The 16,500-nt window shown below is 66.8% G+C and overlaps 3 protein-coding genes across 3 annotated transcripts; 1 reads left to right on the top strand and 2 right to left on the bottom strand.

Moving 5' to 3' along the window:
• Positions 1-1,353: 1,353 nt before the first annotated feature.
• Positions 1,354-12,184, bottom strand: TMEM132A (transmembrane protein 132A). Its single transcript, XM_068148189.1, is given in 14 exon segments — positions 1,354-2,100; positions 2,103-2,240; positions 2,242-2,751; positions 2,753-2,941; positions 3,341-3,532; positions 4,291-4,567; positions 5,158-5,360; positions 7,561-7,704; positions 8,487-8,679; positions 9,105-9,248; positions 9,465-9,832; positions 9,933-10,541; positions 10,796-11,010; positions 12,057-12,184. Coding segments are annotated over 14 exon segments (3,567 nt in total). The 5' UTR covers positions 12,136-12,184; the 3' UTR covers positions 1,354-1,794.
• LOC137446152 (zona pellucida sperm-binding protein 4-like) lies at positions 5,738-6,552 on the top strand. Its single transcript, XM_068148540.1, has 4 exons — positions 5,738-5,959; positions 6,086-6,170; positions 6,274-6,395; positions 6,482-6,552. Exons 1-3 carry the CDS (start codon positions 5,738-5,740, stop codon positions 6,378-6,380), a joined length of 414 nt encoding a protein of 137 aa, XP_068004641.1. The 3' UTR covers positions 6,381-6,395; positions 6,482-6,552.
• A 1,207-nt stretch (positions 12,185-13,391) lies between the features above and the next one.
• TMEM109 (transmembrane protein 109) lies at positions 13,392-15,891 on the bottom strand. Its single transcript, XM_068148223.1, has 4 exons — positions 15,877-15,891; positions 14,696-14,954; positions 14,498-14,600; positions 13,392-14,395 (listed from the first exon to the last, which is right to left on the bottom strand). The coding sequence occupies exons 2-4, from the start codon at positions 14,903-14,905 to the stop codon at positions 14,025-14,027; spliced, it is 684 nt and encodes a 227-aa protein (XP_068004324.1). The 5' UTR covers positions 14,906-14,954; positions 15,877-15,891; the 3' UTR covers positions 13,392-14,024.
• Positions 15,892-16,500: the final 609 nt, after the last annotated feature.

The following is a 16,500-nucleotide window of genomic DNA, read 5'->3' as shown; positions in this document are numbered from 1 at the left end:
TCCTCTCCTCTCCTCTTCCTCTCCTCTCCTCTCCTCTCCTCTCCTCTCCCTCCTCTCCTCTCCTCTCCTCTCCTCTCCTCTCCTCTCCTCTCCTACTCCTCTCCTCTCCTCTCCTCTCCTCTCCTCTCTCTCTCCTCTCCTCTCCTCTCCTCTCCTCTCCTCTCCTCTCCTCTCCTCTCCTCTCCTCTCCTCTCCTCTCCTCTCCTCTCCTCTCCTCTCCTCTCCTCTCCTCTCCTCATCCTCTCCTCTCCTCTCCTCTCCTCTCCTCTCCTCTCCTCTTCCTCTCCTCTCCTCTTCCTCTCCTCTTCCTCTTCTCTCTCTCTCTCTTCTCTTCTCTTCTCTTCTCTTCTCTTCTCTTCTCTTCTCTTCTCTTCTCTTCTCTTCTCTTCTCTTCTCTTCTCTTCTCTCTTCTCTTCTCTCTTCTCTTCTCTTCTCTTCTCTTCTCTTCTCTTCTCTCTTCTCCCTTCTCTCTTCTCCCTTCTCTCTTCCCCCTTCCCTTCCCTTCCCTCTCCTTCCCTTCCCCTCCCTTCCCTTCCCCTCCCCTCTCCCTCCTTTCCCCTCCCCTCTCCTCAGGAGGGATTTTTCCTCTGGGCTCCTCACTCCCAGAAGGACACTGAGGAGCTGGAGCAGGGCCAGAGAAGGGCAATGAGGCTGGGGAAGGGTCTGAAGAAGAGGGCTGGGGAGGAGCAGCTGAGGGAGCTGGGGGTGTTGAGCCTGGAGCAGAGGAGGCTGAGGGGAGAGCTTCTGGCTCTCTGCAGCTCCCTGCAAGGAGGCTGCAGCCAGGTGGGGGCTGGGCTCTTGTGCCAGGAACAAATGATAGGACAAGAGAGAGCAGCTTCAGGTGGCCCTAGGGGAGGTTTAGGTTGGCCACGAAGAAACTTCACAGGAAGACTCTCAAGGCCTGGCCCCAGGCTGCCCAGGGCAGTGGTGGAGTCTCCATCCCTGGAGGGGTTTCCAAGCCCTGGGGATGTGGTGCTGAGGGCCAGGGTTTGGTGGTGCCCTGGGCAGCGCTGAGTTAAGTTTTGGCCTCCATGACCTCAAAGCTCTTTTCCAACCCAACCACCTCCAGGATCCCCTGGCTGGGCAGAGCAGGGAACAGCCACCTCAGGACCACTCTGTTGGGAGTTTTTTGAATCCCTTTTATTTCTGTCCCAAGGTTCAGACTGAAAAACCTCCCATAAATTAACAGCCCCATCACGGCAGCACAGGTAGAAAATGTTTCTGAGTTGTACAAAAGAAAAACACAACAGATGTGTGCTGGGGGTGAAGGACACATCCCCCCCCCTCCCCCCTTCCTCCCCACTCTTCTTCCTCTCCACCCCCACCCCCCACCCCCCCCCCATGGATGAGGAGAAGGAGGAGGAGGTTATGGGACCCTCCCCTCAGGCTCAAACCACAGGACTCAGCATCAGCATCATCACTATGAACACAATGTCACAATGAGACCCAAAGCAGTAAGGGGCACCCCGGGTCCCTCCTCGCTGAGGTTGGGGAAGGGGCTGCTGTGGGCACCCCTCCCCCCCTACACCCCCACATTCCCCCCTCCCCCAAGGAGGGTCTGAGCTAAGGTGGAGACCCCTCCCCCACTCCTGCAGGCAGCTGGGGTTGGCCTTGCTGGCATGGGGTTGAGGTCCCCAAGGTGGTCCCCAGGAGCAGCACAGCCTGCTGGAGGTGGGGGATGGGGTTGGGAGGTGTGGGGGGACACCAGGAGGAGGGTTTGGTGCCTTACTGGTTTGGTTGGAGGGGGATTGGGGGGGGAGAGGGAGAGGGGGCTGGGGGGTAAGCCCTCCATGGTCAGGAGCTACCCCGGATCCTCTCCATGTAGCTCCTGAGCTCCTCGGGGTCCCTCAGCCCCATGTCCTCACACACCCAACGGATGTCATCCTCGCTGGCCACCAGGATGGACTGGACATTGGGGACGGGCTCGGGGGGCTCCTCGGGGGCCCGGGCGGGGGCAAAGGTGACAAACTCCACTCTCTTCCTGCGGCCCCCCCCCGCCGTGCCCCCCTCTTTGCGAGGCAGAGGAGCTCCGGGCGTCGGGGGATCGGCGGGGGGAGGAGCCCCCGGCTTCCGGGCCCCGGCGGCTCCCCGCAGCAGCAGCGGCCGCCGTCGGTGCCCGCTTTGGTGCCCGCTTTGGCTCCCGGGGGCTCCGGCTGCTGCCGGTCCAGCTGCCGGCTCAGCTCTTCCTGGTCGGTGCCCAACCAAACCCAGTTGTGGGGCTGGGGGGGCGGAGGGGGCAGCGCTGGCGCCGTCGGGCAGCTCCTTCTGCTGGTAGCGCAGGACGAAGAAGATGCAATTGACCAGGAAGATGAAGATGGCCAAGCAGAAGACGCCCAGCAGGACGTACATGCCGATCTCCAGGTCGGTCACCCGCTCAGGAGCCTTCACCATCTCCTCCTCCTCCTCCTCTTCCAGCCCGCCGGCTCGGCTGCGGTGGCCGTAGCCTTCCTCGTCCTCCTCCTCCTCCGAGGAAGACCCCAGGCCGTGGAGCTTGGTGGCAGCAGGTCCTACGCCCTCGGGGTCCCTCCGCCGGGGCTCGCTGGCTGCCGTCACTGCCTCCCCCGACATGGCCCCTTCGGCCCTCGGGAAGGGGGAGCTGGCTCGGGGGCGACCCCCCCGGGCTCGGGGGCCGCCGGGGGTGGGGAGGCGTTGGCCCAGCCCCACCTCGAGCCAGGCGGTGCCGGTGCCCAGCGCGGCCGCCCGGTGCCGGCCCCGGCGGCAAGCGTCCGGCGGGTACAGGCTGAGCTGCAGCAGGGGCCCCGCGCCCCGGCCCCTCTGCCACCACCCAGGGGCGAGCCGAGGGGCCCCCGGGCGAGCCCCCGACGGTGGCCACCGAGGGGTCCAAGGTGGTGACGGTCAAGGTGGCATCCTGCCAGCCGTAGAGCTCCAGCGGGGCCAGCGTGCGGTCGGAGAAGGACAGCCAGACCGAGAGCGTCGCCTCCTGCCGGGGTGCCAGGGAGGGTGATGCCAGGGAGGGTGACACCAGGGATGCCAGGGAGGGGGATGCCAGGGGGGCCAGGCAGGGGGATGCCAGGGGTGCCAGGGAGGGTTATACCAGGGAGGGTGACACCAGGGATGCCAGGGAGGGTGATGCCAGGGAGGGTGACACCAGGGATGCCAGGGAGGGTGATGCCAGGGAGGGTGATGCCAGGGAGGGTGACACCAGGAATGCCAGGGAGGGGGATGCCAGGGAAGATGACTCCAGGGATGCCAGGGAGGGGATGCCAGGGAGAGTAACACCAGGGATGCCAGGGAAGGTGACTCCAGGGATGCCAGGGAGGGGGATGCCGGGGGGGGATGCCGGGGGGGTGGGGGGCAGGCCTCCCTCCGTCCCGCTCACCTGCTTGGGGGCACGCAGGGCGGTTGTCCCCGTGGCGGTGGCCGTGACCATGCCAGGGTGGCCTGGCTCTGCCCGCAGCGCCAGGGACAGCCCAGCCACCACCTGGGCACGCAGCTCTGTCACTGTCACCTTCTCCTCGGACACCACCAGCATCTGCTCCCCCAGGATGGAGTCTGACAGTGGGGAGCGGACCTGGGGGGACCAGGGTTGGGGGAGGTGGAGCTGGTGAGCCCCCAGACTTCGTGGCCTCCCTACCTCCAACCTCTGCCACCCCTCTCCAGCCCCTCCCAGCTCCAGCTCTCCAGCCCCTAGGTCCACCCAGGACGCCTCTGCACCCCCAGCTCCCCCTTGCACTACCCCCCCCAGGACCCACTTCAATCCTCTATCCCCACCTCTTAAAGCTCCTCCAGAACCCCTCCCTCTATCTTCCCCAGGACCCCCTCCAAGCCTTTGCATGCCCCTAGGACACCCCTCCAAGACCCACCCTGCAACCTCCACAGCCCTTCAGGACCAACCCTTCCAGCCCCTCCATGCCCCTGGAACCCCACTCTAGCCCTTCCACCCCTCCAGAGCCCCGCCCCCCCCTCCCTCCCCCAGCCTCTGCACTCCTTAGGACCCCCCTCCAACCCTGGCACTCCCCAGGACATCCCCTCCAGCCTCCCCAGGACCTCCCCTCCAGCCTCCCCAGGACCTCCCCTCCAACCCTGGCACCCCCCAGGACATCCCCTCCAGCCTCCCCAGGACATCCCCTCCAGCCTCCCCAGGACCTCCCCTCCAACCCTGGCACCCCCCAGGACCTCCCCTCCAGCCTCACCAGGACCTCCCCTCCAGCCTCCCCAGGACCTCCCCTCCAGCCTCTCCAGGACTCCTCCTCCAACCCCTCCATGCCCCCAGGAGCCAACCTCCAGCCCCTGCAACCCCCTCCCCAGGACCCCCACCCCCACCCCTACCTCCACAGAGGTGACCCCAGGCTCTCTGCCGACCACCACAGTGCCCCCCTCCAGCGAGGCCACCCGTGGGTCCTGCACCCGCGTCCGGCCGGCCACCAGGTGGGTGACGTCCAGAAGCCATTGGGGGGCGGGCAGGTAGGAGAGGTGACGGCCACCGTCCAGGGGGTGGGACACGAAGTGTGCCAGGACCCTCACACCCGTGCGCTGGTACTGGGGTCGGCAGCCCCGAGCCCGCCGCTCCGCCTCCTCCCCAGGCTCCTCTGCCTCTGCTGGGCCACTGCTGCGGGGGGGACACAGCGGTGCAGGGGGCCTGGCTGGGCTCAGGGGGGTGGGCAATGGGGACACAGCGGTGCAGGGGGCCTGGCTGGGCTCAGGGGGGTGGGCAATGGGGACACAGCGGTGCAGGGGGTCTGGCTGGGCTCAGGGGGGTGGGCAATGGGGACACAGCGGTGCAGGGGGTCTGGCTGGGCTCAGGGGGGTGGGCAATGGGGACGCAGCGGTGCAGGGGGCCTGGCTGGGCTCAGGGGGGTGGGCAATGGGGACACAGCGGTGCAGGGGGCCTGGCTGGGCTCAGGGGGTTGGGCAATGGGGGCACACTGGTGTCACCATCCCTGGGTGGGCTCAGTGGGGTGGGTAATGGGGACACACTGGTGTCACCAGCCCTGGGTGGGCTCAGTGGGGCAGTGACACATGTCCCAAGCCCCATAGGGCTCTGCAGGGCTGTGGTGCTCACCTCCAGCTCCCTGGGGCCCACTGGCACACGTCCCAAGCGCCACAGCGTGCCAGCGCCTTGGCCCCCACCCCCTCTGCCACCTCCCAGCTCCCCCCAGGGTGACGCAGCCCCCCCGTGGGTGGCACTGGGCTCACCTGTCGGTGCCAGCAGGCAGCCTCCAGCCCCTGACTTGCTCCAGGACGGTGTCCCCCAGCTGGACACGCAGGGGCAGCAGCGGTGCCCAGACGCTGAAGCTCAGCGAGGCGTGGAGCCGCCGCCACCAGAAGTCCACCCGGGCCCCCCCAGCCCCCCGGCTCTCCTTGCCCCCCACGAAGACACTGGCACAGGAATCCGACACCTGCCAGGGGCAAAGGACATACACAGCTGGAGGGGCACCACAGGCAGGGAGGTGGGGTGGGGTGGGGTGGGGTGGGGTGGGGTGGGATGGGATGGGGGAGACCTTATTGTGGCCTTCCAGGATCTGAAGGGGGTACAGGAAAGCTGGGGAAGGACTTGTGAGGGTGTCAGGGAGGGATAGGACTGGAGGGGGATGGAGCAAAACTAGAAATGGGGAGATTGAGATTGGCTGTGAGGAAGAAGTTGTTCCCCAGGAGGGTGGTGAGAGCCTGGCACAGGCTGCCCAGGGAGGTGGTGGAAGCCTCCTGCCTGGAGGTGTTTGCAGCCAGGCTGGAGGTGGCTGTGAGCAACCTGCTGTGGTGTGAGGTGTCCCTGCCCATGGCAGGGGGTTGGAGCTGGCTGAGCCTTGAGCTCCCTTCCAGCCCTAACAACTCTGTGGTTCTCTCCAGGTGTCCCTTCACAGGGGACAACTACAGGACCCAGCTCATACCTGTGGGCCCAGCCTCCCCCCAGCTGCCCTTCCCCAGCCACTACCAACGCTTCGCCATCTCCACCTTCACCTTCGTGGAGCCCCCATCCATGGCAGCGCTGGAGGGAGAGGTGAGTGGAGCAGCACCACCCCCAGGCCTTGCTCAGCAACTTCAGAGCTGCCTGCTGCTCCTCCTCAGCTCCTCAAGTGCTGGCAAGCCCCCTGGCCCCGCTGGTAGCCCCCCCGTGGTTTTTCAGGTGTACATCTCCTGCAGCGCTTCCGTCTGTCACCTCGCCCAGCCCGAGCCCTGCCGGCCCTCCTGCCAGCTTGGGATGCCCTCACGTGAGTCTGGGGGCCACCACCAGCCCCTTGGGGACCACCAGCCCCTTGGGGACCCTCCACCTTGCCCCTCAGCTTTCCAGGCCAACCCCTTGCCCCTCCCCAGGAGCACGGAGGTCTGCAGAGGACGAGGCCCCAGCTGGAGCCATGGGGACGGTCAGCTCCCAGGGAGGAGTCATCCTCCCCAGGCTGCCCAAGCTGCACACAGGATGAGACTGCAGCTGCTGGGTGAGTGGTGCCTCAACTCTCTAAGCTTCTCCTTCCTCCCAGCACTACCTCACTCTCCTCCTCCTCCTCCTCTTCCTCCTGCACAGCTCCTGCCTCCAGCCAGATGCTGCTGGACGTCTCCAGGCAAGCTGCACAAATAAACCAGTGCCCAGCAGGGCTTGGTGGCTGCTTTGTCCCTGGGCATGGGGGGAAAGAGGAGGGGCTCTGGTGCCCATCTCACAGCTGCCAGCACCCACAGCTCCCCCCAGCTCCACTGGGGTCTGATGGGCCCAGAAGCAGCCAATCTTTTCTCTTGGAAGAGACCTTTAAGGTCATGGAGTCCAAGCCCCAACCCAGCCCTGCCAGGGCACCACCAAACCCTCAGCACCACAGCTCCAGGCCTTGGAAACCCCTCCAGGGATGGGGGCTCCACCACTGCCCTGGGCAGCTCTATGATCCTGGGAGCACTACTCCCCTGCAGCACCACTGCTTGCTTACCTGCAGCACCACTCACTCCCCTGCAGCACCACTCACTGCCCTGCAGTACCACTCACGCCCCTGCAGCACTACTCACTCCCCTGCAGCACCACTCACTGCCCTGCAGTACCACTCACTGCCCTGCAGCACCACTCACTGCCCTGCAGCACCACTCCCCTGCAGCACCACTCCCCTGCAGCACTACTCACTCCCCTGCAGCACTACTCACTCCCCTGCAGCACCACTCACTGCCCTGCAGCACCACTCACTGCCCTGCAGCACCACTCACTGCCCTGCAGTACCACTCACGCCCCTGCAGCACTACTCACTCCCCTGCAGCACCACTCACTCCCCTGCAGCACCACTCCCCTGCAGCACTACTCACTCCCCTGCAGCACCACTCACCTGCAGCACCACTCACTGCCCTGCAGCACCACACACTGCCCTGCAGCACCACTCACTGCCCTGCAGCACCACTCCCCTGCAGCACTACTCACTCCCCTGCAGCACCACTCACCTGCAGCACCACTCACTGCCCTGCAGCACCACACACTGCCCTGCAGCACCACTCACTGCCCTGCAGCACCACTCTCTGCCCTGTAGCACCACTCACCTGCAGCACCACTCACTGCCCTGCAGCACCACTCACTCCCCTGCAGCACCACTCACTCCCCTGTAGCACCACTCTCTCCCCTGCAGCACCACTCACCTGCAGCACCTGCCTGTCGGCTGACTCGCAGCGAGGGGGGTCTGGGAGCTGGGTGATGCCACCCCCAGCTGCCACCATCACCAGCCTGACCGGGATGGAGCGAGGGACCCCCGTCAGGGGCGCGGTGTTCAGCAGCTCCAGGTCCTGCGTGGGGCACAGAGGCGTTGAGAAGCTCATCCTGGGGAGACTGGGGGGCAGTGGGATGGGACACTGGTGGCACCAGGCCTGGGTGGGCTTAGTGGGGTGGGTAATAGGGACAGTGGTGTCACCAGTGCTGGGTGGGCATAGCAGGGTGGGTAATGGGGACACACTGGTGTCACCAGTGCTGGGTGGGCATAGCAGGGTGGGTAATGGGGACAGTGGTGTCACCAGTGCTGGGTGGGCATAGCAGGGTGGGTAATGGGGACAGTGGTGTCACCAGTGCTGGGTGGGCATAGCAGGGTGGGTAATGGGGACACACTGGTGTCACCAGTGCTGGGTGGGCATAGCAGGGTGGGTAATGGGGACAGTGGTGTCACCAGTGCTGGGTGGGCATAGCAGGGTGGGTAATGGGGACAGTGGTGTCACCAGTGCTGGGTGGGCATAGCAAGGTGGGTAATGGGGACACACTGGTGTCACCAGTGCTGGGTGGGCATAGCAGGGTGGGTAATGGGGACAGTGGTGTCACCAGTGCTGGGTGGGCTTAGTGGGGTGGGTAATGGGGACACACTGGTGTCACCAGTGCTGGGTGGGCTTAGTGGGGTGGGTAATGGGGACACACTGGTGTCACCAGTGCTGGGTGGGCATAGCAGGGTGGGTAATGGGGACACACTGGTGTCACCAGTGCTGGGTGGGCATAGCAGGGTGGGTAATGGGGACACACTGGTGTCACCAGTGCTGGGTGGGCTTAGTGGGCTGTGCCACAGGGACACATCTCATGCCCCTACCTGCACCAGGGGGACGAGGGCTCGGACGTCCCTCTCGGACACTTGGACCTCCCAGACCAGTTTGTCCTTCTGGGCCTCGGGGTCCTGCCCAGGGTACTCCACCTGCCAGGTCAGGGGGCGCACCGGGGCCAGCCCCCCCGTGCCGTTCTCCACCACCACGTCCAGCAGCAGGAACGCAGCCGAGTCGCTCGCCCTGGGGCATCAAACAGGGGTCAGGCTGGCCTGTGCCCCCCAGCCCCCCCTCACTAGGCCATGCTGGGATGGGAGCAGGGCAAAGGGAGCAGGGCAAAGCACAGCACCCCCTGCTCTGACTGGGCCATACTGGGATGGGAGCAGGGCAATGCACAGGTCCCCTTGGGCCATACTGGGCCATAATGGGATGGGGACAACACCATGCAGAGGTCCCCTGATCCAAGTGGGCCACACTGGGATGGGAGCAAGCCACACCCAGGTCCCTCCTGTCCCCAGTGATGGACCATGCACCAACTGGGTTATACTGGGAGTCCCATGCACAGGTCCCCTTTCCTCTGTCTGGGCCCTGCTGGGCTGTACAGGGCTAGCACACCAAAGCCCCTCTCCCACACTTGGGTGGGGAGGTGCCAGGGGTGCCACACCTACCTCCACTCACTGTCCCCTCTGCGCTGGCACGTCACCACGGCCATTGAGTGCTTGGCACCTCGGGTACGCTCCAGCTGGGTGCTCCAAGCACTGCTGTCCCCAGCCCGGGCAGCCACCACCTGCAGCCCCTTCTTGGCCTTGATCCTGCCACCAGAGACCCCCCACATGGTCACACAGCGGTGTCCCACTCGTCCCCAGCAGGGGCTCACCCCTCTGGGTGAAGGTGCCACCCCCAGCCTGGGCAGCCACCACCTGCAGCCCCTTCTTGGCCTTGATCCTGCCACCAGAGACCCCCCCACATGGTCACACAGTGGTGTCCCCCTCGTCCCCAGCAGGGGCTCACCCCGCAGCAGGTCTCACCGGAGGGTCAGCTGCTCGGCGGTGAAGTTGTGCCGCAGGCTGAGGGTGGCGGTGAAGCGCTGCCCGGGGCGCAGGCTGGCATCGGGTACCCTCAGCAGGACCTTGTCGTCCAAGCGGACCTCCTGGCGCCGCGCCGGCTCTGCCCCCCGCAGCTCCAACCTGCCCAGGAGCCGCGGCGCCTCCCCGGGGCTCCGTGCGCGGCCGCAGTCCCCCGCCGCCAGCAGCCCGTAGCGCAGCTCGGCCGGCTCGGCCGGCTCGGGGGCCACGGGGGGCTCGGCCGCCCGCCGGCGGCTGCGGGGGGTGGGGGGCGGTGAGGAGAACCAGCGCGCAGGGATCTCCAGCTCCACCACGCAGGCGCCCAAGGGTGCCTGCAGGACAGAGAGGGCTTAGGGTTGGGGGGGATGGGGGGCGGCAGCGAGGTGGTGCCACGGGCAGGGGAGAGCGGCGGCCACGGTGGGTGGCACTGACCTGCAAGCGGCACGTCCCACGGGCCACCCGGCCGCGGTGGTGGGCATGGAGGGTGACGCAGGGGAGGTCCCACGCCCCGGGGTGTTCGTGCTCCACGGAGTGCTCCCGGTGGTCCCGTTTGCCAGGGTGGTCCCACGCCCTGGGGTGGTTTCGTTGCCTGGGGTGGTCCTGCTCCCCGGGGTGGTGGTCCCACTCCCTGGGGTGGTGCTGCTCCCCGGGGAGGTGCTGCTCCCCGGGGTGGTTCTGCTCCCCGGGGTGGTGGTCCCACTCCCCGGGGTGGTTCTGCTCCCCAGGGTGGTCCCATTGCCCAGGGTGGTCCTGTTGCCCGGGGTGGCTCCACTCCCTGGGGTAGTTCTGCTTCCCAGGGTGGTCCCGTTCCCCAGGGTGGTGGTCCCACTCCCTGGGCTGGTTCTGCTCCCCAGGGTGGTGGTCCCACTCCCCGGGGTGGTGCTGCTGCCCGTGGTGGTCCCGCTGCCCTGCCATCCAGTCAGGACCCCAAAGGTGGAAGAGGACCCGGGCGAAGGGCTCGGCTGGGGACACGGAGCTCTCGAGTGACACGGCACGGATGGCCCAACCCTCCTTCCCTGCTGGGCTCTCTGTGGGCACCTCCTGCAAAGAGACACAAGGACGGTGCCAGGGTGGCCAGGCCGGACCGCCCCAGGGTGGCAGGGTGGGTTGGCAGGGGGGATTGGCAGGGGGGGATTGGCAGGGGGGTATTGGCAGGGGGGATTGGCAGGGGGGGTTGGCAGGGGAGGTTGGCAGGGGGGGTTGGCAGGGAGGGTTAGCAGGGTGGGTTGGCAGGGGCGATTGGCAGGTGGGGGACTGGCAGGAGGGGTTGGCAGGGGGGATTGGTGCCATTTTACCTGGCGGGTGCTGAAGGGTGGGTAGGTGGCCTGGAGCAGGGGCTGGGTGGCCGAGCCGTGCGCCAGCAGCAGGTAGGTGTCGGTGCGGGCGTGCAGGGAGCTGTTGGTGGGCACGTCCTGGTCTGCCCGCTGCAGCCGGTAGGACTCGGGCACGCCGAGCACCTCCAGCTCCACCGGCAGGTACACAGGGTCTGGGGGCTCCCCGTCACCCCTGGCTGCGGGCACAAGGGCACAGTCACCAGCCTTGGGTCTCTGTGCCCACATCTGTGCCTGTCTCTGTGCCTGAGGCTGCAGCTCGGCACCACGGAGGACCCTCCCACCCCCCGAGGCGTCCAGCCCCCCCCCGGGAAGAGAGTCACCCCATGTCCCCTCAAACGATGTCCCCTGTGTGGCAAGCCCCCTGTGCCCCTCGGGAGTGGGTGCTGGAGGGTGGCTGGCACCCAGGGTTGGGGGGGGGGGGGGGCAGCATGGGGGCAGCAGCACGGGGGCACCAGTATGGGGGGTTACTGTTGAGGGGGATCAGCACTGGGGGGGGGGGGGTGTAAGGCAGCCCCCCACCCGGTAACGACACTGGTAAGGCTCTGCCCGTGGGGGGGGGGATCCACTCCTGTTGGGATCCAGGATCAGGGTACCCAGATCACCGGGACCCTCAGTGTGCAGGGAGTGGATGCCGCCGGGATGCCTCGGGGCCCCGGAGGTGGATCCCACCCGATCCCCAGCTCCCCGTGGGGCATGGGAGGTGGGGAAGCTCGCTGAGGGGGCAGGGAGAGCACCGAGGCAGAGCTCGTGGTAAGCAGATCCCCTCGGACCGCAGGGATCCCACCGGGGATGGGGAGGAGATTCCCTCCGAGATCCCAGTGGATCCCACGTTCTTTTAGGGGGGAATCCCCTCTCACGATCCCGGGGGACCCCAGGCGGTGAAGGGAGAACAGATCCCCACGGGATCGCCGAGGAGCGAGTGGGAGCAGATCCCCTCGAGATCCCGGGTGATCCCAGGATGCAGAGGGGGCGCAGATCCCCCCGGGATCCCGGGAACGGGAGGAGCAGCTCCCGGCGATCCCGAGTGCGGGAGGAGGGGAACGGATCGCCCGGGATCGTGAGAGGGGATCCAGGCGGGGATCCCCCGCGATCGGGTGCGGAGCCCAGCTGGGGGCTCCCGGCGCTGCCAGCGGCGGTACCGGTCGGCGGTGCCGGCTCGCGGTGCCGGTTCGCGGTGCCGGTTCGCGGTGCCGGTTCCCGGTGCCGGTTCCCGGTGGCTCACCTGAGGCGCAGATCAGGGCGGCGATCAGCAGCGCCAACCGGGTCCCCGGGGCCGCTCCCGGGGTCGGTGCGGGAGCCATGGCCGGGAGGGCTCCGCGGCGTGTCCGTGCGAGCAGCCACCGCCGGTCCCGTCCCTCCGCCTCCGCGCCCAGACAATGGGGCCGGGGCGGGACCGGGCACCGGCACCGCCTCGTCCCGCCGGGTCCTAAACACCGGCCCCGAGCAGCGCCGGGCACGGCTCCAGGCGCGTTCCCTAACGCCAGAGCCAGCCCTGGCACAGCTTCCACCCCATTCCTCACCCCGTGCCAATCCCTGCTCCCCGTCCCAGTCCGATTGCTGCTCCCCACTCCCATCCTGCTCCCCATCCCATTCCAATTGTCTGCTCCCCAGCTCCATCCTGCTTCCCCCACCTCATTCCTTATTCCCATCCCTATCCCTGCTCCCCGTGCCTGTTTCCCATCCTGTTTCCCATCCCAACCCCATCCTATCCCACCTTCACCCCACTCTTCATTCCCATCCAATCCCAACCCATCCCCATTCTCCATCCCATCCCGTCTCATCCTCATCCTGTTCCAATCACATCTTGTCCCCAACCCTCTCCCCATCCCCCCACCATCCCCCACATTCCCATCCCTATCCCTGCTTCCCATCCCAATCCCAACCCAATTTTCACCCCACTCTTTGTTTCCATCTGACCCCAACCCATTCCCTGCTTCCCATCCCACTCCCCAAATTCATCCCCAATCCCATTCCCTGCTTCCCATCCCCAATCTCATTCCCTGCTCCCCATCCCACTCCCCAAATTCATCCCCAATCCCATTCCCTGCTTCCCATCCCCAATCTCATTCCCAGCTCCCCATCCCACTCCCCAATCTCATCCCCAACCCATCTCTGCTTCCCATCCCACTCCCCAATCCCATTCCCTGCTTCCCATCCCACTCCCCAATCTCATCCCCAATCCCATTCCCTGCTTCCCATCCCACTCCCCAATACCATCCCTGCTTCTCATCCCACTCCTCAATCTCATCCCCAATCCCATTCCTGCTTCCCGTCCCACTCCCCAATCCCATTCACTGCTTCCCATCCCACTCCTCAATCTCATCCCCAACCCATTCCCTGCTCCCCATCCCACTCCCCAATCTCATCCCCAATCCCATTCCCTGCTCCCCGTCCCACTTCCCACTCCCACCCCCATCCCCCTCCAGGACACACATGAGCAGGACCACATCCCTCCCCCAGAGAGGGAACTGGGAGGAACTGGAGGGCAGTTCCCCTTCCTCCTCCTCCTCCTCACACCCCCTTGACCTCCCCCCCAGACCCCAAATCTGAGCCAGCCCCGGGTCCAAACCGTTTTTATTCAGATCCAATTATCAAAAAAGCAGCAGAACACCAGGAGGGGGATGGGGGGAGGCCTGGGGGGAGTGGGGGAAGGAGGTTGTGACATCTTCCCCCCCAACACACTTCCCTGTGGTAGCAGAGTTGTTGTCACCCCTCCTCACCCCCCCCACCCCCCCCACCCCCCCCTTTTTTGTGCTGGGGACATTCCCTGGGTGGGGAGCTGGCACCCCTCTGCATGCCAAGGGCACAGGACCAGCAGGCTGGGGGGCAGTGGGGATGGGGACACTTTTTTTCTGCCCCCCCCCCCAAACTCCATGGAGGGTTGGATTTGGGGCTGGGGGGCAGAGGACCACCTGAGGACCCCCCCGCCTCTAACCCCAAGGCAAAGGCACTTTTGGTTGGGTGAAGGCACTGTGGCACCTTTGTCCCAGCTTTTGGGGGTGCTGCTCTGACTGGGGGGGAAGGGCACTTCCAGCAAGGTGGGGGGCACCACAGGACCCCCACCAGGAGAACTGGCTGGGGGGGGAGCAGCAAGGAGGATGCATGCTTGGGGGTGGGGGAGACACATGATAAATGGGGGCACGCTGGGCTGGGCTGTCCCTTCTTGTCGGGGCGGGGGGGGGGGCTTGGGTCACTCCTCACGGTTCCGGGGTCCCCCCCACTTCTGCCTCCTCCGCAGCTCCTCCACCTTCCACTCCAGGCTGCGCACGGCCTCGTCCAGGCGGCTGCTGCCACTGGGGGGCGCCAGCAGCTTCCCCAGCAAGGCGTAGAGCACCCAGAGCCCCAGCAGCATCCCCGCCTTGGCCGTGGGGGTCTCCTGGGAAGCCGCCACGTTGAGGAAAGCCCCCAGGAAGCAGAAGATCTTCACCCAGCGGAGGGTGGGCAAGAGCAGCCCCCGCAGCCACGAGAGCAGCCAGGAGCCCACCAGGGCCGCCAGACCCCAGAGCAGCACTCGCTGCACCTCGCTGGGACCCAGCGCCGCCGTCCGCACCAGCCCGTCCCCTGCGTGAGGGACAGGGGGAGGTGTCACCAGGGAGGTGACAAAGCCCCCCAGGCTGTCCTTGTCCTTCCTCCCCCCAACCCCCTCCGGGCTCCTCAACTCACCGCTGAAGCCGGTGGCGGCCAGGAGGTCGCCCAGGATGCCGCAGAGCATGGTCAGGGCCACCGAGATCCCCGAGGACACCACCCAGACGGTGGCGGAGAGGCTCTGCGGGGACACGGAGGGGGTTAAGGAGGGGACCCGGGGCGGGGGGCAGGCGGGGGGCAGCTTCCCTTGCGTCCCTAAGGGGGTGTGGAGCTCACCTCAGCCACCAGGTGCAGGGCTTGGGAGCCCACCCAGCTCTCCAGGGTGTCCCAGGCGGCTCGACCCAGCCGTGTCAGCAGGTCGTCGGCGGTGGCATGGCCACGAAACTTCCCCTGGCCGTGGAACTTGTCCTGGCCGTCCTCCTGCGCTGCCACCACGCCGAGGACAGGCAGCCACAGCAGCAGGACCACCAGAGCCCGCTGACCCATGGCACCCTCCACCTTGTGCCTTGCCTCTGCTCTGGGTGGGGAGGGGTCTCTGTGAAGTGAGGGGCAGCGAGCTGGGACCCTATGGTACAGGACATTGTTCCTCCACGCTGTGCCAGGGCCACCCCTGCCACTTCTGGGCACCAGCCCAGAACCAGGGGATGGCTGGAGGCAGTGGGTTTCCCCCAGATGCCTTTGGGGTGTGCCCATCCCCCCACCCCGTGACTTTTATGGTCCCCCCTCTGGTCTTTGGGGTTCCCTCCACCCGATTTTTGGGGTGTCCTGGGTGGGAGGGGACATTTGTGGCCCTGCAGCGAGCCCAGATCTGGTGTCCCCACTCCCGCCTCCTCCCCAGCTATCTTTAGTATCAGCGTCAGCAGGGCACGGTGCCCGCCCTGCCCAAGGGCATGGGCCTGGCTCCGATGGGGGGGACACAACCCTGGAACCCCACCGCTGTATCTGTCCCCACCCAGGAGACCCCCACTGGGTCACCTCACACCCCCCACATGTGCCCCATCCCACCCTGTCCCCTCTTCAGTCCCTGGGTGTCCCGTTTCCACTCCCCCCCCCCGCCCCAATCATGGACCTTGGGGACCCCTCCACCCAACAGACCCCCGGGGGGGGGCGGAGGGGGGAGAGAGGAGAGGGGTCCTCTTCCCTTTCCAGTCCCCATGGGATCACCCAGGACACTCGCGATCCCCCCGACCACGCCGTCTATCCCACCAAGGACCCCCGCACTCCCCCGCCCCCAGCCCTATGTCCCGTCCCCTCCAGGACCACCCCACCGGGGGGTGTCCGCCGCAACCTCATCTGCTGCCCCCCTCCCCGCCCCCGCGATCCTTCATCCCCGGCACCCCCCGCTCAGATTTCCCGATCTGGGAACTCTCGAGCCCCAGAATCCTCCCAGTCCCGGGACCCCCCGATCCTGCCTGTGTCCCCCCTTCCCGGGTCCCCGTCCCCCCCAGCCCCCTCACCCCAGGATCCATCGAACCCCGATAACCGCCCCCCACTTGGCACCTCCCTGCCCTCGGGTCCCCCACCCCGTTTACGTCCCCTCCCCGGGACCCCCTCATATCCGGGTCCCCCACACCCGGCTCCCTCCCCCTGCCTTTCCCCTCCCCGGGGCGTCCCGAGCCCCCCAACCCTCTTTATACCCCCTCGAGATCCCCGCACGCCGGCACCCTCCCACCCCCGGATCCCTCCACGCCTTCTGCCCCCCTCTCCGGGACCTCCGTGTCGTCCCCCCCCTTATCTGTCCCCTCCGGGACCCCTCCACCCGACCTGTGCCGCGCCTCGAATCCCCCAGCCCCCCCAACCCCCCCTCCCCAAGCGGGGTACCCTCGGCGGGGTAGCGCTCACCACTACCGCACGGGGGCGCTGCAGAGCAGGGCGGGCTGGAGCGCGCCAACAGACACCCCCCCCCACTCCACCCTCCGCCGCGGTGCACGACGGGAGCTGTAGTCTGCGCTCGCCGCCCGTTGTATGCCGGGATACGCTCGCTATGGTAACAGCCACCCCTCCGCCCCGGGGCATGTCGGGAAGGGGCGGGGCCTCCCCCTCTCTCCACCCCTCGCGCGGGGCAGGCGCGGTGCAGGCCG

Source organism: Melanerpes formicivorus, unplaced genomic scaffold, assembly GCF_026170545.1.
Source record: "Melanerpes formicivorus ecotype bairdi unplaced genomic scaffold, bMelFor1.0.p_v2 SCAF_16, whole genome shotgun sequence".
Classification (NCBI taxonomy): Eukaryota; Metazoa; Chordata; class Aves; order Piciformes; family Picidae; genus Melanerpes; species Melanerpes formicivorus.
The sequence above is the reverse complement of the archived record's forward strand: the minus strand, read 5'-3'. Positions and strand labels throughout refer to the sequence as shown.

Coding starts and splice junctions, on each gene's coding strand:
- LOC137446152 (XM_068148540.1), top strand. CDS start 5,738: ATGGCAGGGGGTTGGAGCTGGCTGAGCCTTGAGCTCCCTTCCAGCCCT. Junction 5,960..6,085: donor TGGCAGCGCTGGAGGGAGAG/GTGAGTGGAGCA, acceptor GTGGTTTTTCAG/GTGTACATCTCCTGCAGCGC. Junction 6,171..6,273: donor CCAGCTTGGGATGCCCTCAC/GTGAGTCTGGGG, acceptor GCCCCTCCCCAG/GAGCACGGAGGTCTGCAGAG.
- TMEM109 (XM_068148223.1), bottom strand. CDS start 14,905: ATGGGTCAGCGGGCTCTGGTGGTCCTGCTGCTGTGGCTGCCTGTCCTC. Junction 14,601..14,695: donor CCCTGCACCTGGTGGCTGAG/GTGAGCTCCACA, acceptor GTGTCCCCGCAG/AGCCTCTCCGCCACCGTCTG. Junction 14,396..14,497: donor GGCCGCCACCGGCTTCAGCG/GTGAGTTGAGGA, acceptor TCCCTCACGCAG/GGGACGGGCTGGTGCGGACG.